Here is a 22,173-nt window from a genome sequence, read left to right on the forward strand (position 1 = left end):
GGACCACCCGCACCCAGGCACCGGCGCCGAAGAGGGGCCGGACAGCGGAGCGGAGAGGGCAGCCGCGCCCACCCCACCCCCCGCCGTGTGGAAGGACGGAACACCGGGGGCAGAAGGGGGAGATGGGGGCACCGGAGGGCGGCCGACACCCCCGAACCCCAGGCCCAGCGGGGGAAGGCCCCGGTCGTCACCCCAGCGTTCTTTGTGAAAATTAACCCCTGTTACTGAGTCCGCCAGCTCGCGGACTGGCGAACTCTACCCCTAAACCGTGAATGTGACCCCACCCAGTGTATATACAAGTGTGTGTGTGTGGTGCATTAAAATTAGGAGCAGGTGAACCGGAGCCGATGGAAATGATATTCCCACGCTCCGATCCACCCGCCACCCAAGCATGTTGCTGAGTGTATGTGGTGCATTAAAAAAAATAGATAGGGCGGGGGGGGGGGGGGGGGGGGGGGGGGGGCGGGTGGCGACACGGACAGGGGACCGCAGCACTGCTCTATACTGCGGCCCCCAACCGATGGCACCCACACAAGCCCCCCCCCCCACCCACAAGTTGCGTGGTGTATTAAAATTGGAGGGGAGTTGTAGGGTGAAGACGGTGTTTCCACCCTACCCCACCCCCCAAAGTGTGTTATGTGCCCTATATGTCTATAAAAGTGTATTGTGCAAACCTAGTGTAGTGAGTTAAGAGGTGTGACCAGCGGGGCCCCCCCCAACCGGGCGGGGGCAGGAGGCGCACCGGCCCACCAAGCCCCCACCCACCCCACCAGGACCCCGGCGGGCATATGGGACCCGTCCGGCGGGGCGATAGGGCTCGCCCCCCGGATACTGGGTCCCGCCCGAGGTGTCAGGACGCCCACCGGAGCGGGGCGGGCACGACACCAAACCCCAGCCACCCCCGCCGGCCCCCATAGCACCGAGACCCGGGCCATGGACGGAGCCCCCGGCCCAGGGGAGGGGAAGGAAGGCGTACCGGGGAAGGGGAAGGGAGGAGGGAAGGGGACGACAAGAAGGGCAGGGGGCAGCGGCAGGGACGCAAGGAGAGGGGGAGAGGAGGAGGAAGGGCGACGAGGGAGAGGGGACAGGGAGGCGGAGGACGGGCGGGGAGAGGCGAGGAGGGAGAGGCAGCAAGGGGGAGGAAGGGGGAGGGGAGAGGGAATCACCGGGCACCCCGGCGGCCCACAGGCCCCGAACCGCGTCGCCGGGCCCAGAGCGACGGACCGTGCCGGAACGGCGCCGCCCCCGACACCAGGGAAAGCCCCGCAACGCAGCACCCCCCAAGAGACCCAGGGAACGGCCAAGACGCAGCCGCCACCCAGCAGCCAACAGAGGGGCAGACCCGCCCACTCCCCGCCAGGGGGGACAGCACCCACAGAATTAACCCACTGGCATGCCGTGAATCCGAATATCAACCCCTGGTGCCCATCGGAGGTGAATCCGCTCGATCCCGCTGGCAGCAGCCGGGTTCCTGACTATGGAAACACAACCATTAGTTACAAATTGCCTAATACAGAAACATCAATGCCAGTTATAACGCTGCTGTGGCTCTCGCTAACAGGCAGAATTAAAATCCAAGTTTAGGTTAAAAAATTCTATATACGTAGACCATGTTTCTTTAAATTTTGACATTTGGTTTTTATTTGAGGCAGATATTTTTTCCATTAAAATATGATTTATGAGGAGGTTAGACCATTGGTCGATATTCAAAGTTTGTTTATTTTTCCAGTTAACAAGAATTGTTTTTTTTGCGATAGTAAGGGCTACAAGTATAGATTGAAATTGTTTATGTGGTAAGTCAATTGTTGTTAAGTCACCTAGCAAACACAAGTTTGGAGAGAACGGTATCCTACAGTCCAAGACAGCGGAAAGTTTTTCTAAGACTTTAGTCCAGAAACACATAACCGGAGTACATAACCATAAAGCATGAAAATAAGTGTCTGTAGTGTTTTGTAAACACTGGAGACAAATGTCGGAGTCTGAGAGTCCCATTTTCTTCATCATATATTGAGTAATGTATGTTCTGTGAATAATTTTATATTGGATAAGTTGTAAATTTGTGTGTTTTGTCATTTTAAAAACATTTTCACAAACTTGAATCCAAAAGACAGATTCCGGAGCTATAGACAAGTCTGTTTCCCATTTTGAGATGGGTAAAGACGTTTTATCAGTATATGAAAGTAACTTATATATTTTTGAGAGTTTTTTTGTTGTTGTCGGAGAAAGCTTGGTAATATCTTTAGCTAAAACAGGCGGTTGGAGCGTACCCTGGAGTGTTGGAATTTGTTTCTTTATCATACTTTTAACTTGCAAATAATGTAAAAAGTTTCCGTTTTTTATTTTATATTTTTGGAGCAAGGATGTATATGATATAAACATATTATCTGAGAAGAGATGGTGGAGATGTGTAATTCCTTTCTGCTCCCACACATTCAAATAAAACGATTGGTTGTTAATTTGAAAGTCGGGGTTATGCCATAGGGGAGAAAGCCCGCTGGGCTCCACTTTGGCTTTTGTCATTTCTAGTGCCTTCCACCAGGCAGTCAGGGTGGCGGAAATCATTGGATTTTTAAAGCAGTTATGGCGCTTAATCGATGTTGTAATAAAGAGTAAATCTAGGAGTCTGAGGTTATTACAATCCTTCTGTTCTAGTTCCAGCCAACAGTTAGTATCTCTATTGGGTTGTGCCCATAAAATAATATATTGTAGCTGGTTGGCTATATAATAGTGCATAAAATTTGGTGCCTCTAGACCTCCTTTGGATTTATTTTTCTGAATACTCTTCAGAAAAATAAATCCAAAGGAGGTCTAGATATAAGATAGAGTGACGCTCTTTAATAAAGCCTGTTTGGTCGCTATGAATGATTGTCGGGATTACTGTTTCTAATCTAGATGTAAAAGCCTTAGTGATAATTTTAATATCAGTGTTAATTAGTGAAATCGGACGGTAACTTGATGGAAGGGTGGGGTCTTTTTCTGGCTTTAATAAAAGTTTAATTGCTGCTGTATTCATGTGTGGGCGTATGTGACCATTAGTTTTAATTTCTGTTACTACTCTTAAGAATAGTGGAGCAAGCATTGACCAGAAGTGCTTTAGAAATATAGCCGGATAACCATCCGGGCCGGGTGCTTTGCCATTTGGCATACTATCTAGAGCACTGTACAACTCGTTTATAGTAAGTGGTGCATCTAACATATCTTTATATTCAGTAGTTACCTGAGGTATACTTAAGCTACTGAGGAATGCCTCAATATGCTCTGGGTTAGGTTTATTAGTTTCTGAGTATAAGTTGTGATAATAATTATAACAAATTTGATTAATTTCTTCTGGTGATTGTGTACATTCACCAGTTGTACCTTTAATAGCCGTTATAAGCGATTTTTCCCGATCACGTTGAAGTTGGTTTGCAAGAAATTTACCTGATTTGTTATTATATTCAAAGTTGTTGTATCTCAATTGTTGTATTATAAACTCTGTCTTTTTAGTTAACATATCGTCTAACTGTATTTTTGTATTTTGTAAGTCAGTCCATATTTGGTTATTTGGGTTTATTGCGTACTCATCCGTCAGTTGTTTAATTTTATCTTCCAAGTCTTTTTCTAATTTTTGATCCTGTTTCTTTTTATAAGATGAATATGATATAATTTTACCTCTAATTACTGCTTTCCCGGCTTCCCAGAGAAGAGCTGGAGATAGGTCTGGAGAGTCATTTATTTCCAAAAAGTCTGCCCATTCTTTTCTTATAATTTTGTCAAATTCTGCGTCGTTTAGTAGTGAGATGTTAAAACGCCATGTAGGTGGTGGTTTAAAGGTATAATCAACTTGTAGGGAAAGGGAGACTGGTGCATGGTCGCTAATAATAATAGGATGTATTTTTGTAACGGTTTTATCAGCAATAGAATTATTTGTAAGAAAAAAATCAATTCTTGAAAAGGACCGGTGCACAGCGGAAAAGAAGGTAAATTCCTTCTTATTTGGGTTTTTAAGTCTCCAGCTGTCGACGAGGCCAAAGTCATCCATATATTCCCCTATTACTTTTGTGGATTGTGATCGCCTTATACATGTTGTTTTATTAGAACGATCTATTAATGGATTTAAGGTTGTGTTAAAGTCTCCTCCAATAATAATAGTAGAGTTCGCTGCTAATTCAAACAGTTTAGAGAAAAATTCATGGAAAAAAGCCGGATCATCATTATTAGGGGCATATAAATTACCGAATGTATATATTTTATTAAATATAGTCACCTGAATAATAATGTATCGGCCCTCTGGGTCTGTTATTGTATTATTTAGAGTAAAGAGTAAATTCTTATGTATAAGTATACAGACTCCCCTTTGTCTACTGTTATAAGGGGCAGAGTACGCTTGGCTAAAATTTTTATCAATAAGTAATTTTTCTTCAGATTTTTGTAGGTGGGTTTCTTGTAGGAGGCAAATATCTGCTTTTAATTTTAAGAGATGGTCTAAAGTTTTTATTCTTTTTGCCTGTGAGCGAGCGCCACAAACATTCCAGGAAACCAGAACTAATTTATGCATACAAATAATATAAACACAGTCCTATGTATATATCTGTATAGGCCATTTGCCACCACTGGCATGTTATAGGATAGAATCAAAGTGGTTAGGTGATTTATATAGTTTGTATAAAATATGAGGTAACGTATAAGGCAACATGTAAGGTAATGTGTAAGGTAACGTGTAAGGTAACGTGTAAGGTAACGTGTAAGGTAACGTGTAAGGTAACGTGTAAGTAAATAAAACAGTGCAAAAACGAGTAGGGCGGTGAAAGTGAGGGAAATTAACAGGGGATTAAACATAACAATACACCAGTAACCCCAGCGAGATTTTTTTTATTTTATTTTTTATAAATATACTTTAGATATAGTTGTGTATTAATATTATATTTATAATATAGCCTAAACATAATAAGTATTCATGTTTTTGGTTTTATAACCACATATACAGTATATGTATACACCTAGTAATCAAACTAAGTTTAGTTCCACCAATGCTAATTAGAACAGCCAGGGAGTGGAATTGGGGTTCCGGAATAGTTGGCCATCGATATATAACTTATCAACGGCTATCGTAGTCCGTTTACCCTCCTGCCTATTTTGTTTCATTATAGGAAACAGTACCTTTCGCCGCTCATTGATCTCTCTCGGGAATTGATCATTCATTCCAAATGAGGTCCCTTTAAGCTCCCGTCCTTTACTTTTAACAAATAATTTCTGTTTAAAATGCTCAAACTTTGCAATAATAACGGTTCAAATGAATTTTTGACGTCTATAGCCGTCAATGGCAGTGAATGAGTTAAAAGGAGGAAAGCGGGGGAGAATGTTCCAGTGGGTGAGGTTAATGTAAGAATAAGTGGTGTTAGAATAGAGGTAAAGCTGTGATGTAACTCATTTGGTATTTGTAAGTGTACTGTTAAAAACAAAACAAAAGAAAAACTCTATTTTGGGTCGAGCGGTTTTTGTGTTTTATGGCTTGTTTTCCTCACCGCAGAGAGGCAAAAGGGAGTGAGACAATTTGGGGTCAGCAGACTAGGGTGAATTATGTTTGTTTAGGAGGGTCTCAACTGTTGTTTTTTCACCATTCCAGGATATTGTTCTGACTCTGAAGGATAAACTATCCATCCGGGCTATCGAATACTTTGCCCTGGTGCTAGAGCAACAGTACAGCATCACCAAACTACTGCTGCTGCATGAAGATGAGCTTATACAGAAGGTAAGAAAATAACATACAATAGCGCCCCCCCCCCCCTCCTCAACAAATCAAATGGATGTAGGATGTCGTTGTTGTTTGGAACTTGCGCTAACATTTGCTTTGGTGTTCATGTGTCCTTCAGGTGGTGCAAAAAAAAGACTCCCATGATTATAGATGTCTGTTCCGGGTGTGTTTCATTCCCAGAGATCCAGCGGACATGCAACAGGAGGACGCCTTTGCCTTTGAGTACCTGTTTTTACAGGTTAGAGAAGCATAGCTGCTACTTAGATCAGCATCACATTATATTAATTTATTTACTAAAGTGTATTATTGGCTATTTCCCTGTCAGTGGATCTAATATTGATTATTCAATTCATAATTCATAGACGTCAAAAATTCATTTGAACTATTTCTATTAGTTTAACATTTTTCCAGTATGAAAACCTAGTTTTTTTTAATTGTATGAGAACAGATATAAAATTTGTGATTACTCGTGAGTTAACTAGTGAAGTCATGCGATTAATTAGAATTAAAAATGGTAATCGCCTGACGCCCCTAATTTTTAATAATCTTAAAAATATATATTTTTTAAAGATTATTAAAAATTTGAAAAAATAATTACAATTATCTATTTATTTATTTTAAAGAAAAGCTTATTAAAAAATTGGGGTGTCAGGTGATTAAAATTTTTAATCGTAATTAATCGCATGATTTCACTAGTTAACTCAGGACAAATCACACATTTTATATCTGTTCTAAATGTACAAAAAAAACATTTCTAGGTTTTCATACTCTTGTTAACAAAAGTGGAAAAAAAATGTTAAACTAATAGAAATAGTTCAAATTAATTTATGACGTCTATAGCCGTCAATGGCAGTGAATGAGTTCATTTGTCTATGGTATAAAAATAATAAAAAAAATTGTTTTTGCCATCTAAATCATAGACCGGCTATCCAAATTGTACTTTTATGTTCAAGGATGCATGTACAAGTTCTTGTATCATCTTGCAAGCATAAACTTTACACACATTTTCTATGTTGATTTAACCATTTGTGCTTCCAGAGTGTTGGCGATGTACTCCAGGAGCGCTTTGCTGTAGAAATGAAGTGTAACACTGCACTCCGCCTCGCTGCCCTGCACATGCACGAGAGACTGGATAGCTGCGGGCTGACCAGGACCTCCATCAAAGCCATTACGTGAGTGTTAATGTGCATGGTTCAAAGTGATATAAAACATTTCAAGCTAATATACATTACTTGCGAAAAATTTGGGATATTGAGCTTTCGCGTGAAAATTCCAGCATGAACCTAAAATGCCCCGCACTGTAATTTGATGACAGGAAGGAGTTTGGCCTCGACAGCTTCATTTCTCCCACACTGCTGGGCAACATGAGGGAGAAGGACCTGAGGAAAGCAATCAGCTACCACCTGAAAAAAATCCAGTCTCTTTTAGAGCCTCGCCAGAAGGTAAACGTTTGACTGAGGTTGCCTGAGGATACAGTAGAGTGTAAAAATGATGGCTAGTAAGAGTTGAGTTGCGGTTGTAGGGTGGGCTCAGAGCTAATTCTCGTGTGGTTTTAAAGCCATATATGGAGTGACAGCTTGAGTAGTAAGGGCACATTATGGGATATGTGTAGCTTGGTAAATTGAGTGGAGGACAGAAAATGTTTTGTTTTTTGTATGTTTTATTTATTTGTACTCAGACTGTCCGTATTGCCTGTATTTTCTCATCCCACTGCTGTTTGTTTTTTTAGGTGATATCTGTTTCCCAGGCTCGCCTGGCCTACCTCACTCAACTGGGAGAGCTCGTTTCTTATGGGGGAAGATCCTACTCAGCTACGATGATGGTAAGTGTGAAGACCCAGATATATTTGGCCAGTTAGATCAAAAGAGGATGAAATATTTTACATTTAAACAGCAATGTTCAACTAAACGTAATCATTTCGTCTCACAAAAGTCCACTTTCTTAATGCTAACTTATAATGCAAAACGCCATAGCTAGGCTAATGGAAATGAGCAGAGATGTTACAATAATTTTAAACCTTCACAACTGTTTCTTCAACACACGTGGAGCAGTAACAGATACAGTACAAAGAGAGTATACAACAATACTGACAGGCATAAAATATATGGTTTCTGGTCTGTGGAAACGACTATTACTGCATCTTAAGTTGGAGACCTAGCGGCACAATGAGGTACTACACTGAGGCGAAAAACTCTTAATTTTGCCTGAAAACTGTATAAAAAAAAAAAAATCAAATAAAATGACAGCAAAGAGTAATTTTCTTTGCAATATTCTGTTGTATGCGTTCCGAGGGGTCTAGAATACAGCATTGTGATTAATATCGTGTTTGTGAAATATGAATTAAACAGTAAGATCCACCCATTTTTATGCATCTCAGGGGGCGGCCATTTTGCTATTTGCTGTCTGACTGAAAATGACATCACAGTTGGTCAGGGCTCAAATAACAACCAGCCTTGAGCAACAATCATGTCATTTTCAGTTGCAAAATGGCCGTTCCCTAACAATTTTAATCAGAATACAATTTCAGACTATTGGGGCACATAGAACATATTGTAAAGAATTTATTTTAGGCTCACTTTGTTTTCTGAGTTTGGTCATGTGATGTTTACAAGCTGAGCTGTGATTGGTCGCTACATGAGCCCTGAGCAATTGTGATGTCATTTCCAGTCAACAGCAAGTGATAAAATGGCCGCCCTCTTTAACTTGCTAAAGCTTTACTGTGTTGATGTTTTCTCTCTCAGCTTCAAGAAAGGGAGGTGTTGGTCAGCCTGTTGGTGGGAGCCAAGTACGGCATGAGTCAGGTCATCAACCACAAGCTCAACGTAATTTCGACATTGGTTGAGTTTAGCAGCATCAGCCGCGTGGAGTTGCTTTCTGAGTCGGACAAAGTCAGCCTACTGCGCATCTCGCTGCACGACATGAAGGTATGTAAGTTGCACATGGACACTGAGATAAAATCATTTCAAATGAGGCACTTTTACGCTGACACAGATTAGACAATTGATGCTGGAGCAAATATAGGTCAAGCGTGCCTACTGTGACACCCAAGTAGCCTAAGGGAAGTGCGTATGAGCACCATAAGATTAATTCGCTGGACTCAAATGTGACTCTCTCTCTCCCCCTTTGTCCCACTCCGTTGCCTTTTCTCCCTCACCCTCTGGCTTTAATCACTTCCGCTTTACACTATCTTCTCCAATGCCCTCCATCTCTCAGCCGTTTGCCTTACTGATGGACTCTCTGGCAGCCAAAGACCTAGCGTGTCTGCTGGGAGGGTACTGCAAACTCCTGGTGGATCCGAGCCTCAATGTCTTCCGAATGGGGCGCCCCAAAGTGAGGGTGCACCGCATTGCTGCTGAAGAAGGTGTGTGTGGGGAGTTCACCGTGGTAGAGGGCGTGTGCTATGAATCCCTATCAAGTGAGCAAAAACTGTTTTGAGTAATTACTCTCTGACCATTTTTGACACGTGACTCATTCCAGAATTGGAGTTTCAAATGATCCATGCACATGCCCGAGTCCACTGTGCCAAACACGGCGCGTGAATAATAAAATACTCTACAGTCATAAGAATTGTGCTGATAATGGTTGAGCTGGATCTGTTTTTCAAGTCTGGAATGATCCACATATTTCCATCACATGTTGATGTTTGCCGCCACAGTATGGGTAGAGATAGAAAAGCCACTCATGGTTACATAAAGATGAACGGACACAATATTTGCCTAACATATCGTTTATCGTGTTAGGTTATGTGTCTCGCTGCTGTAGCGACTCGGATCAATCGACAGATGAGGATGATCCGATGGACTCTCAGAATTACAAACACCATGACCCGGCAAGTCAGGACTGGGAGGAAAGACGGAGGGAGGAGGAAGAAAAGAGGAAAGAGGAAGAGAGACAAGAGAGGGAGGAGCAAAAAGGCAAACAGGAAGTGAAGATAATAGTGACAACAGAAGGTGCAGAATACGAGGGTGAAGAGGAACGAGGTGCTTCAGGAAGCGGTCTGCGTAAAGTGATGAATGAGGAACTGAATCCGGAGGCCACTTGGTACCACACGGATCTACGGGTGACCAGCAGCTTTTCCAGCCTGTCTAGCAGCTCGTTGAGTGCTGCCCTAGAGGACGGCAGAGCTTCAGTCATAGTTCTCCCTCGTCTGGATGCATCACTCACAAGAGAGAGTCCCCAAACTTTGGATGTTCACCAGCCCTACCTTGTGGAACCAAAACGCCTCCAAGGACCGTCAAGACCAACCAATCTCAACTACAGGGTCAGTGACAACTCTTGCCTTTGTTTTGCTGAACTCTCTAAAGCGGACTTTCTCTCAAGCCCATCGGGGGCTACTAGTGACGATGAAGAGGAGGAGGATGAGGAGGAGGAAGAGCAGGGTAGGGAAGCACTAAGACGCATTTCTAAGATCCCCAGTTCGAGAGATTTAAGAATGATTGACAGCATACCATTCGAGAGAGCGCCCATTAAGAGAAAGAAGAAGAAGACCCCTCCCAAAGTACCAATACGAACCAGTTCCATACCAGGTCACAAAGCAGGACAAGCTGAGCAGCGCCTCTCCAAGGATGAAGAGTCTCTTTTCCAAACTCCTTCCCCAAACCCTAAAGCAGCTCTTTTGATCAAAGAGAATGTGTCAGAGTCTGAGGAGGAGTTTTTTGATGCACAGGAGAGATTCACTCCGCCAGTTCCAGATCTCTCGGGTTTGTACATGTGTATTTGTTAAAACTTCCTGACGTAATGATTTGTTCCGGTATTGGCTTGGATTTTTTTTTTTTATCTTGATGGATATTTGTCCAAACCAAGGTTATTTGCACAAATAAAAAATAAAAAAATTGTTTGTTTATTAAACATATAAACAACAAAATTAAAATATAAATGACATATAAAAAATGCTTTTGGAAAAAAAAAACTTACTGAAACGTGTACATAACTAACTAATTACTTTGTTTTTGTCTGTGGGAATTAATTGAATACATGAACCTCTGGGGTTGATTTTAAATGTGACTTTAAAGAAGAAGTCAACCTTAAACATTTCTTGTCAATAATATATTATATGTGAACTCACTAGTCTGAACATGACATTCTGATTAATATCACATTTGTGGAATATGAGTTATGAAGCAAAATCCAGCCGTTTTTATCCATCTCAGGGGGCGGCCATTTTGCCACTTGCTGTCGACTGAAGACAACATCACAGTTGCTCAGGGCTCAGGCAATGACCATTCACAGCTCATCTGTTTTCTGAAGTTGAGTTGTGATTGGGTGTTACCTTAGATTTGAGCAACTGTGATGTCATTTTCACAATATGGCCGCCTTCTGGTATTGATAAATACTGATAAAAACGTATATTACACTAACGTAATATTAACCAGAATGCCGTATTTATACTACTAGGGCTGCCTAGAACATATTATTGTCAAGAATTTTTGGGGGGTTGACTTCCCCTATAACTATATTTATTTCGATATTAATCAGAATAAGGATGTTTGCAAGTGTGTCGCACAGAAGTGAAATAATCTAGCAGCAGCCAATAGAAAAGCACCTTCAGATGATGTCACTCCTAGGCGTCAATTTTGCATTTGACTTTTGGCTCCAATGGCTAAGGATAAGAAAATGAAGCTTCACGAAGCACTTGCAATATATTTTTACTCCTCTAGATGGTGCTCTTGGTTTAAGGATAATAGATAGCAATAGATATCGATTAAATTTACATTGCATCTTTAAATCAAGAGTGCCAAGTGTCAAGTAATTTTTGTGTGAAAACTAAAACTAAAATTAAACTAAAACTAATTAAAAGCTATAATAAAAATTCCAAAACTAGAATAACCCTGGTCCAAACATGATTGAAAAAAATATATATACGATTACTGGCACCTTTAAATAATAATTTCCTCTCTCTTGCAGATGTGGAGCTTGCGGATCGGAGGAATGCTAACCGGTTGAGTGGAACTTGGAATTCTCTTCCATCTGCTTTGGGGAAAGAACCATCCTCGCCCCTTTTCAATAAAGTACAACCTAAAATCAAGAAAGTAGAAGAGCTTAAACATCCCACAAATATTGTTCGTAAACCACATCCTGCAGAGAAACCCGAAGTTAAGGTTAAACCACCATTGGCACCGAAACCCCAGCTGCCTCCCAAACCTCAGATCATTCCCCCGAAGTCTCCGAAGCACGGGAAGTCATATGCCCACTGCAATGGGGATGCCTGCGGACGTCTATCGTCTGACCTCCTGGAAATGGAGCCGGACACGATGGAGTTTAAGTCAGTCACATACGGCACAGGAGGGTTGCCGCTCATCACTGCCGTGCGATGTAACAAGCAACCGTTACCAGTCACCACGCTACAAACAAGGGCCGAACAGGTGAATAGGCCAAAAGAAAATGGGCAAAATGTCGTCTCCAAAGACAAAACATACATTCCTGACAAAAAAGACCCTCCAGAAGTGACAAAAAGTCATGGCACTACAAAAAACCCACAAAATTCACCAAATATCCCTCGCTCAAATTCAGGTTCTAAGTTATCTGCTCCCCCTCCAGTACCACCAAAACCCACTTCGCCAAAAATTCTCCATCCTTTAACATTAGTTGCTAGCTCCCCAGTCTCTCCAACAGACCCGAACAAAAGCGTCTTTAAAGACAGCACAAGTCCACCAAACGGTATTCACCCTTGGAGCAGCCGCAATGGCAGCGTCCAATCAGGACCAAGAAGGGTCTCTGCGAGCCACGAGAGCCTGTCACCCAAAAACGCAGACGCCTCAATTGCCACCTCCCTCACCTCCAACAACTCCAAGGCGGTTATTAGCCACGAAAGTAGAGACGAGCGACGATCCGGGTCTGGCTCAGATCTTAGGAGCAGCTCTTCTAGCCTCGGAGGCAGGCTATCTGCCTCGGCTCTTAGAGGGAAGATTCAAGCGCTTCCCTGGTACATGACCCGCTCACAGGAGATTTTAGGGACTCTGGACTACCCCTCTACCAACTCAATCAATGGCGATACATCTGGCTTCGGGTCAGGTTTGTCCGTAGCAAGTGGGTTGTCTGATACGAACAAGACTCCTGTGAAGGATAAAGAAACGGTGGCTTCAAAATCAGGCGGGAGAGGGAATCTTTTAGAGGATGGAGCTGAAGTTGTCATAGCTACCATTAAGGAGGCAGGTGAAGTGAGCTCATACTTGAGAAGGGTCAATGGGACAAATGGGTCACATCCAAATCTCAACTTTGCAAGCAACAGTGCACACAACGTTTCATCAGAGCAGCCTCAGTCGCGGACCCACTCAGCGGTTGGAATGGGAGGCATATCCAGCATGCAGATTGGTGGGGACTCGCCGACGTCTTCTCTCGGGGACGGCACCCCCCCACAGCAACGGGAGGCCTGCGGCTGCCGTACCGTTTACGCCAACTGTTTCAGCGGCGACAACGAGGATGGCATCAGCTTCGACGAGGAGCTGACTGTCTACGAGTTCTCCCGCCGCACGCGTCCCAAAACAACACGGCCGCCTCCTGTCCCTTCGCCCACCACGCCCCCTCCAAATCCCAATATCCTGTCGCTGCTGAGAGACAACCCTCGTCCGCTTTCTACTTTCTCCACTGCCTCCTCGGAACTCAGTCCCTTAGTTTCATGTCCGGTGTCTCCGACAACCTCACATCGGGGTCCCCTTCATTCCCTTACCAACAAGAACTACGGTGGCCTGAAAGGAGGTTTTGCCTCCCTGCGACAAGATATTGACCAGCTTTTGTTGGTCTTGGAAAGGGCGTTACCAGAACAGATGCAAACGAACACGCTGTCAAAGCAGGACGGTGCGGAGCCCGACCCCAATCACAACAGAAGTGAAGGCAACACTACGCCAAGTTGTTGTACGGGATGCAGTCCCGCCAGCATGACAGAGGCTGAGAGGAGTCTTCTCCAAGCAGAGGCTCGACGATTGGCGTCCGGGTGTCAGCGGGCCACGCGCGTGGGCTGGGCTCCCGACGAAGCCCTCCGGTCTTTATCGAACAGCTTTGGTGCGTTGGTCCAGCTGTCGGCAGCATGCATGCGAACCAGTTCGTGCTCCGACTGTGACAGCTGCCGCAACGCATGCTTGGACGACGACAGCCAGGAGCCGATGGACAAGTTGAAAGAAATCGTGGCTCTGTACCGAGAATTTGTTGGGGCTGTTGAGACAGCTGGAACTGGTGCTGGGGGTAGGAGTGGGGGCCTTAACGGGTCTGGACAGAGCCAAGGAGAAGGTGACGGCGTCAGGCTGCTTGCCAAACGCTGCACTGTACTCATCTCGTCTGTGTTCGCGCTCACACAGCTCTTCCGGACACCCACGCTCGTCTCCTCTGATACTGCTAGTGGTGTACCCCTCAACTTTTAACCTTCTCACCTGCCGGACTGTTAAGACACTGAATTCACACTCTAAAAACAGTGGGGTCAAAAGTAACCCAATTATGGATTTTAAAAAATGGACCGATCCAATTTATGGATCAATCTGACTCAATTTTCTGGGTTGTTTTATACAAAATGACCCAATTATTAACCAAAGGTTGGGTCAAATTAACCCAAGTAGAGGATCTGACCCACCATTGGGGGTTATATACAAATCGATACTTTTTTATGCAAAACAACCCGAGTTGGTTCAAATTGAGGATCTGATCCAGCTTTATGGGTTGTTTTATACAAAATGACCCAAGGTTGGTTCAAATTGACCCAAGTAGAGGACCTGACCCAACTTTCTGGGTTGTTTTATACAAAATGGCCCAATTTTTGACCCTACATTGTGTTAAATTAACCCAAGTAGAAGATCTATCCCAACTTTCTGGGTTGTTTTATACAAAGTGACCCAATTTTGACCCAAAGTTGGGTCAAATAATTAAACCAAGTAGAGGATCTGACCCAACTTTATGGGTTGTTTTATACAAAATGGCCCAATTGTTGACCCTACATTGTGTCAAATTAACCCAAGTAGAAGATCTATCCCAACTTTCTGGGTTGTTTTATACAAAATGGCCCAATTTTTGACCCAACATTGTGTCAAATTAACCCAAGTAGAAGATCTATCCCAACTTTCTGGGTTGTTTTATACAAAGTGGCCCAATTTTGACCCAAAGTTGGGTCAAATAATTAAACCAAGTAGAGGATCTGACCCAACTTTATGTGTCGTTTTATACAAAATGACCCAAATTCTGACCCAATGTTGGGTCAAATTGACCCATGTAAAGGGTCTGACCCAAATTTCTGGGTTTTATACAAAATTACCCAATATTTGATCCAAAATTGTGTCAAATGAACCCAAGTGGAGGATCTGTCCCAACTTTTTGGATTGTTTTACACAAAATGGCCCAATTCTCGACCCAAAGTTGTGACAAATGAACCCAAGCAGAGGGTCTGACCCAACTTTCTGGGTTGTTTTATACAAAATGACCTAATTTTTGACCCAAAGGTGGGTCAAACTGACCCAACTAGACGATTTTACCCAAGTTTTGACTCAAAATTGGATCAAATTGACCCAAGCTGAGGATCTGTGCATTTTTTGACCCATAATTGGGTTATTTTTTACCCAATTCTTTTTAGAGTGTAGAGGTACGAGAGTTAGCAACCCTTTGTTCTTGTACAGTAAGTGCCATGCACATGCACACCACGCATATCTACATGAAAACACGAAACCCTAAATGAGGAAACTTTGCCTGGCCTCTTTGTGGATGCGTATGGACTATGCATTTGTACATATGAGTTTTATAACTCTTATATTTCTCTTATTTTATTACAACCTGTGTATGTATGTAAGGATGAATTGCCCATGTATGTATTTATGTATTTATTTTTTACAGTATTTGCACCATGGTCTGTGATGTTCAGGTCTCTGGTGGTTAAAAAATATGAAATTGTGGATGTCACTGGATTTTTTAAAATCTTATATTTAATACAGTATTATATTAACTTTGATTCATTCACTTGACAAGGTGTAATCTGTAAATTGTCCCTTTTTTTTTATTTATAACACATAGCAGTCCAATTTACTAAGAACAATCACAAATGCACAAAAATGAACCCGTTTGTTTCATATGTGCAGATTTGCACCTTTTCGAAGAGTTTGCTTTTCCAACTGAACGGTAACATATAACTTGGATTAGATAGTACCATTACAAATCAGGGAGCGTACTTCTGACAGATTGCACCTTTTTTTTTAAGACACATAACCTTGCGTTAAGTGTGTTTCTACACTTTCCTCTGTTCCTACTGAGCATCTTTAAAAACACTCCCGTCATTCAAGCATTATGCAGTATTATAATGTAGTTTTCATCCAAAGGACAGCATATACGTATATAAAGACAGCATATATTTTCTGGAAATGTGAGAGTAAGGACCTTGGCGTAAAACAAGGGAACGTCTTTATGTTGAAATATTTTGGCAAATCGGAAAAGTGACTGTTGACGATGTTTGATGTAGCAATGATCCAAAGTCTTAAAACACTTAACCACAACTGTCTCCCCTTTGCTTTCCTTTTTGGGCACAGTAGTGACGAATGCTGTGCACCGAGGTCCAAAATGTACGTTTATGTCTTAGTTTATGGCTATGCAAACTCCTTTTGTCTTGTGCCAACATTGAAAACAGTAACTGCATTATGTAAAAAAAAAATAATGGGTGCTTTCTTTGTTGGAAATGTTGGCCTGTGTCTCTCAATCACTTGCAACGTTCAACAAAGTTAGAATTTGTCAATATAAAGACTCGGTGCTGGTATCTGTGAGTTATCAGCGTTAGCTTCATCTGCTTGTTTACATCTCACGGGGGGGTGAGGGGGGGTTAACGTCTGCTAATACAAGCTCAATGATACAAATTGGAAAAAGCAAGACAGGTGACAGTTCATGTTTAAAAAGCCACCAATCCTTGATAGAAGCCTCCATCTGGACGTAGAACTCATAATGTGCTGCTGTTGCATCGAACAGGCTCAAGCATAAAAGCAGTGCCAGTGTCCCCTCATTGTTTGTCCTCCTTCTGGGTTATAGTTGTACATTTCGTCCGCAAGTCATGTTTCTGTACCCACAATTATGCAGATGTACCAAGACATGTGTTTGGGAATAAATGACAAGTTGACCCTTTAAAGATTTGGATTGATATCAAAATATTGTTGTCCCCAAGTCCTCTCTTGAAATTGTATTCTGTTTTGATTGATGCTGTCAGAGAGGTATTCATAAACGTTTATTAGTGCAGCGGGATTCGTGTAGCTAAATGTTAACCGGAATATCACACACCTGTGTTGTCTCATTGCAGGAAATTACAACCACAATATAACTATGCGAATAATGTTTTATGAGGGGGGGGGGGGGGGGGGTTTATATAATGTTGCGGTCAGGGAATGCTCGTCGTCAATTGAGAACACTTACAGTAGTGTAGCCTACACTTCCTTAAAAAGCACGGAGCTTTCAATTTTGCCCCAATGAAAAGAAACACTTGAGCGAGGAGGCTTTGTAACCACAGCAGCTCAGCCCTCCAGCCTGAGACAGTCGCCCCCTCCAAGTCAGATTGCCCTTAATCTGATCTTTATCCGTCTGACTTTTTGATTGAGTAATCTAGAAAGTCTGCAGCGAGGCACATGTTCGAAAATACGTTCTCATGGTGATGTGATTCGTTTCTGTAAAAAAGAAAACATGTTAATCACGGCGAATCCTACAAGTACGCATAGTACATTAGTCTTGTGTAAGGATTGGGAAGGTAATAAGTAATGGGTTTTCTAAAATTACCATTTTTTGGAACAAAACGAGTCAAATTGTATTGTTTTGGTGAAATGTGATCATCGGGCGCATCGATGATTTGTTTTTGTGGCTTTGGGTTCCACAGAGGAGCTAAAAATGACCTCAGAAGGAGAAAACGGACTTCATGCTCGCCATTTACAGGAATGAAGAAACCAACTGATGACTCACTGTATCCCACAGAAACAACACAACAACATTCAGATTGACTTACGACATTTTATTTGGTTGTGAGGAACGGCTTGAACCGTTTGTGCTTTAATGGAAAAAAAGCATTCGTGTTCATAAAGCCCAACCTTATAAAAGGCAACACTTTGTAGACTGTTGAAAAATGAAAAGCAGTTAAGAAATAGGCCAAGTGGTCCATTTACATGGCAGCTTGGGCTTTTTGTGCCACTGAACATTTTCCTCTGCCGCCATTATGGTTCCGTGCGCCCAAACAGCGCCGCCTGTACGCCTCTCCAGGCGGTCAGGGACGGCTGCGTGCTGACTGGCTGCGGCTACTCGAGTGTGAAATGTGAGCCCATTATGTCAACAGATGTTACAGACAGCGGAGGAGAGCAAGCGTGACATAAGGAAGGACATATTTTCGGAGAGAGTGGAGAGCCCAAAATAAATGACGGTGACAAATGCTTTTTTTTTTTAATGGGGGGGGGGGGGGGCTTTTGAGCTCATTATATTAAATACTTTCCTAATAATAAATACTAATACAGCAGTAATTCATGATTATGACTGGATTAGTGTATGGCTGCTGATGTTCAAATATGGCTGAAAATGTACTGACAAGATAGACACAAAAGGGAAGTCAACCCCAAAATGTTCTTTACATGTTCTTTGAAGTCCCACTAGTCTAAACAACACATTCAAATTAATATTGAGTTGGTGAAATAGTGAGTAGGCAGAAAAATCCACCCATTGCAATCCGCCTGAAGGGGCGGCCATTTTGCCACTTGCTGTTACGACCAATCACCATTCGGCTTTAGAAAACAGGAGTTGTGATTGGCCATTACCTGAGCAACGTTGAAGTCATTTCCAACTGACAGCAAGTGGTAAAATGGCCGCCCCGAGATGGATAAAAACAATGGATTTTGCTGCTTAAAGGGATACTTGACTCATTTAGCTATTTTCAGTAGTAAAAAGTGAGTATTTTGTCCAAAATTAATTTGATAACTTCATTGTATTTCACGCTCAATTAATACCTTTAAAAACTACGTTTTTCACTTGCTGTCAACTGAAGATGACGTCACCTGTGTTGAGGAAGTAGGTATTGACCAAACCCAGAAAAAAAAAGTGGAAAACATCGTTTTTAAAGGTATTTATTGTACATGAATAATAAAGAAGTTACCAAATTAATTCTGGACAAAATATTCACTTTTTACTGCTTGAATGTGGCTTAAATGAACCATCAGGAGAAATAAATCCTTTTACTACATTTTTGGACAATTCTGTAATGGTGGAGAATTTAGTGCTGGTTCTTAAAGGGAAGTCAACCATAAACATTTCTTGACAATTATATATTATATGTGACCTCACTAGTCTAAACATGACATTTTGATTAATATTATATTAGTGGAATATGAGTTATGCAGCCCTTTTTATCGATCTCAGTGGCGGCCATTTTCCCCACTTACTGTCGACGGAAGACGACATCGCAGTTATCAGCACTCAGGCAACAACCAATCACAGCTCACCTGTTTTCTGAAGCTGAGCTGTGATTGGTTGTTACCCAAGACCAGAGCAACGCAGTATTAACCAAAACACCGTATTTAGACTGGCGGGGCTGCATAGAACATATTATTGGCAAGAATTTTTATTGTGTATAAAAAAACAAACAAACTACAAAACGCACACAACACACGCACACACTTAAAACTCCTCAAATAACTTTTGCTTGATACTGTAAAAAAAAAAAAAGAAGAAAAAAAGGTGCTGAGTTGGAAGTTTTACACAAAGAGGAAAAACAAGACTTTTTCCCATTGGACCCTTGTGTATAGTTGAACTAGCGTGACACGTACACAAACATGCTCGTGGGCGGTGAGCTCAACGTGCAACGTCATCTCTCTGGGAATATCCGCCGCCGCCGCTGCGTCTCACTTTGTTCATACGTCTCCATCCTCCTGACTCGATTAGCCACGCGTTTCTCCCTCACACTCTCATATGAGCTTCAGCAGCAGCTCGTAGGAGGCGTTGATGAGGCCCCAGGAGATGAGTGAGCGGTGATAGTTGAGGTGGGCGCCCCGAAAGAGCATGGCGACGCTCCCGCCTCGCTCCCGCCACACCGCGAGCAGCACCTCCCTGCACGGCTGGAAGGCTCCGCCCACCCGAGACTGAGCCCGCGACTTGATCACGTTTAACGGGTAGAACATGATGCCGAGCGCCGCCCCCAAAACGCCCCCGCATACAAAATCGTTAACGAGGTGACCGGCCCGGCTGGTGGCTTCGGGGAGCTGTTCCTTTATGGGTCCTCGCAGCCCGAAGAAGAGCACGTTGCTGGGGCCATTGCGGAGCACTATTGGCACGAAGCCGCGGTAGCACTCCCGAAAACCGTACTCCGTCAGAAGCGTCCTGAATGTGTGGACCGTGTTGTTGAAGCGTCCGTGGTGCCGGTGGTCCTGAAGGAGCGTCTGCACGCGCTCAAAGGGTGCCAGGAAGGCCTCGGCCGTTCCCGCCAGCGCGGCGGCGAAGCTTCGCGTGACCAACTCCGGCACGCCGCTGCCATCGGCCCGCAATAGAAGAACTCGGGAGAAGTCCTCGTACAAGCCGAACATGATGGCCACGGTGGTGCTCTTCTGGAGCAGCGGGGGCAGCAACCCCCTGTAAAGATTCCTGAGGCCGTCCCGCTGGAGTTGCCGCACCGCCTCCAACGCCAGCACGCCGTGTAGCTGCTGGCGGAAGAGGACCTTGTGGATGGGGAAGGTCACCATGATGTTGGTGAAAGCCGCGATGGAGCCGCAGACGTAATGCTTTCCTTGAGGGCCCAGGATGGCGCTCAGAGGACCAGTAGAAAGCAAGGGGTGACCTCCTTTGGCCAAAGAGGCCGGCGGTCGGGGAGTTTGGGCTGATGGAGTGTCCATGGCGATAAGGGAGACTCAGTGCTCCTTGAGCATCACATTAGAATGCTCTCCTCGATAAACACCTGCTATGACACAGAGGCAATATTTTCAGACAAGAGAGTACGGCGTACAGGTACACAAATCAAAACCGAGCAGATTTTGATTTTAAGAGTGTGCAAAAAAATCAGAGCAAAGAGTGGCTATTTTGAAGAAACTAACATGCTTTCAGTTATTTCACCTTTTTTTCTGTGCATAACTCCACCTGTGTTCATTCATAGTTTTGATGCCTTCTGTGAGAATCTACAATGTAAATAGTCATGAAAATAAAGTCAACATATTGAACGAGGTGTGTCGAAACTTTTGGCCTGTAACTTATGTTTGTGGCTTCCTGCCGTAGACTTCCAGGAAGTTGAACTGTTCAACCTCAGCAGCCTGCCTGTCCCGCCACCTGACTGCCAATAGTGCTTATTACACAACTTAGCAGACATCTTAGGCATGCCCATAAGTGACAAGATCGACAAATTTCAATACTATTCAGCTTTTATTGTGCAAAAAAAGCCTAAAGCTAAAATTCAAGAGGAAGATTCTACTAAAAATATGTTGAAAGTTGGGATAAGACAGTGAGGACATCGTGAGTCCCCAAAATAACACCTATTATCTTAAATTCCAATACATGCATGGACAAAAATGGGGCACAATGAGGCAGGGATACGTTGAAACACAGGTCTGACCAGATTATTTACTCGTCCTCCAATTGAGACAATTAACACATAAACTACTACAATATAGTTCACATAGTTGCGGCTGGTCGCTTACCGTGCAAACAAAACAAAGCATATAATGTTGACGCTAAGGGCTCCGCTACCTTAATGTCTTCGATCGATTGCAAACACGCCCTCTGCTTCCTTGCAGTTTGACCAGTCATGCCAGTTTTCGATCCTGAACAAAAAGAAAAAGAAAAGAAAAGCTTCGTGAAAGCAAATAGTCGTAAAATATTACAGATTTAAAAGGTGCAAAGCGAATGTATGTGGAAAGAATGCAAACCCGGAGGTTAAAGTTCACCAAATGCTCCGGAGTTAACAATCTAAACGCGATTGCCTACCCTGCCTGCTAGCTTGTCAACCTCAACCGATCTTGCTTGAACGAACAATCAAGATTAATAATTACATAATATATTGAGCTACAATCACGGCGTGTCCGTTTAGCATGCTAAGTGGCTAAACTGCCAGATTCAAAATGGACAAGGCATGATGACAGTTTGTGGGCATTTGACGGACATTGAACGTCAAACGCCAAAGAGAGAACCTTAACGTTTAGAAAATCGCGGCCTTAAAAGGCGCCCTTACCTCTCATGTGGACTGTCCTGTCACCCCGACAGGTGGAGAGCAACCTGCCTACTTCCCTGCAGAGGAAATAGGCCACTGGTCTAGGTCGTGTCTGCAGCCCACTGCAACAGGTCGCTCTTCTTCTGTCTGAATCATGTGCGCTGTCAGGACTATTGTATTGGTTTATCGCCATCTAGTGGATATATATGTAACTCGAATGTTTTATGTCGTAATATTGTATTTTGCGACTAGCAGTAAATGCAAGGTTGTTGACGATGCTTATTATATTTTCCTAATAAGAGAGAGATATCTGGATCTTGATGTGGTCTTAATA

The 22,173-nt window shown here is 43.1% G+C and overlaps 2 protein-coding genes across 8 annotated transcripts in view; one reads left to right on the forward strand and one right to left on the reverse strand.

The window, feature by feature from the left end:
- The window catches only part of frmpd1b (FERM and PDZ domain containing 1b), a 40,446-nt gene extending 23,969 nt beyond the window's left edge, over window positions 1–16,477 (forward strand). The window contains exons 9-17 of one of the 2 annotated variants that reach the window (XM_086084845.1): window positions 5,606–5,731; window positions 5,853–5,972; window positions 6,773–6,906; window positions 7,050–7,176; window positions 7,464–7,556; window positions 8,476–8,658; window positions 8,948–9,149; window positions 9,475–10,434; window positions 11,639–16,477. In XM_086084845.1, coding sequence (XP_085940971.1) covers window positions 5,606–5,731; window positions 5,853–5,972; window positions 6,773–6,906; window positions 7,050–7,176; window positions 7,464–7,556; window positions 8,476–8,658; window positions 8,948–9,149; window positions 9,475–10,434; window positions 11,639–14,088 — 4,395 coding nt within the window. In that variant the 3' untranslated portion in view covers window positions 14,089–16,477. The remainder of the gene's footprint in view (window positions 1–5,605; window positions 5,732–5,852; window positions 5,973–6,772; window positions 6,907–7,049; window positions 7,177–7,463; window positions 7,557–8,475; window positions 8,659–8,947; window positions 9,150–9,474; window positions 10,435–11,638) is intronic. The other variant, XM_086084847.1, reaches the window with a different exon arrangement.
- A 1,183-nt stretch (window positions 16,478–17,660) lies between these two features.
- Window positions 17,661–21,999, reverse strand: slc25a51b (solute carrier family 25 member 51b). 6 transcript variants are annotated; one of them, XM_086085855.1, is made up of 4 exons: window positions 21,861–21,999; window positions 21,380–21,453; window positions 20,753–20,814; window positions 17,661–20,597 (listed from the first exon to the last, which is right to left on the reverse strand). In XM_086085855.1, the coding sequence occupies exon 4, from the start codon at window positions 20,533–20,535 to the stop codon at window positions 19,615–19,617; it is 921 nt and encodes a 306-aa protein (XP_085941981.1). In that variant the 5' UTR covers window positions 20,536–20,597; window positions 20,753–20,814; window positions 21,380–21,453; window positions 21,861–21,999; the 3' UTR covers window positions 17,661–19,614. The 6 variants fall into 6 exon arrangements, with proteins under 6 accessions (XP_085941981.1, XP_085941978.1, XP_085941979.1 ...); XM_086085852.1 differs by lacking the exon at window positions 20,753–20,814; XM_086085853.1 differs by lacking the exon at window positions 20,753–20,814 and having other exon boundaries at window positions 17,661–20,600.
- Between the last annotated feature and the right edge of the window lie 174 nt (window positions 22,000–22,173).

The sequence above is a fragment of the Leptonotus elevatus genome, chromosome 9 (assembly GCF_054856555.1).
Source record: "Leptonotus elevatus isolate MCC_2025b chromosome 9, RoL_Lele_1.0, whole genome shotgun sequence".
Classification (NCBI taxonomy): domain Eukaryota; kingdom Metazoa; phylum Chordata; class Actinopteri; order Syngnathiformes; family Syngnathidae; genus Leptonotus; species Leptonotus elevatus.

Coding starts and splice junctions, on each gene's coding strand:
- slc25a51b (XM_086085852.1), bottom strand. CDS start 20,535: ATGGACACTCCATCAGCCCAAACTCCCCGACCGCCGGCCTCTTTGGCC.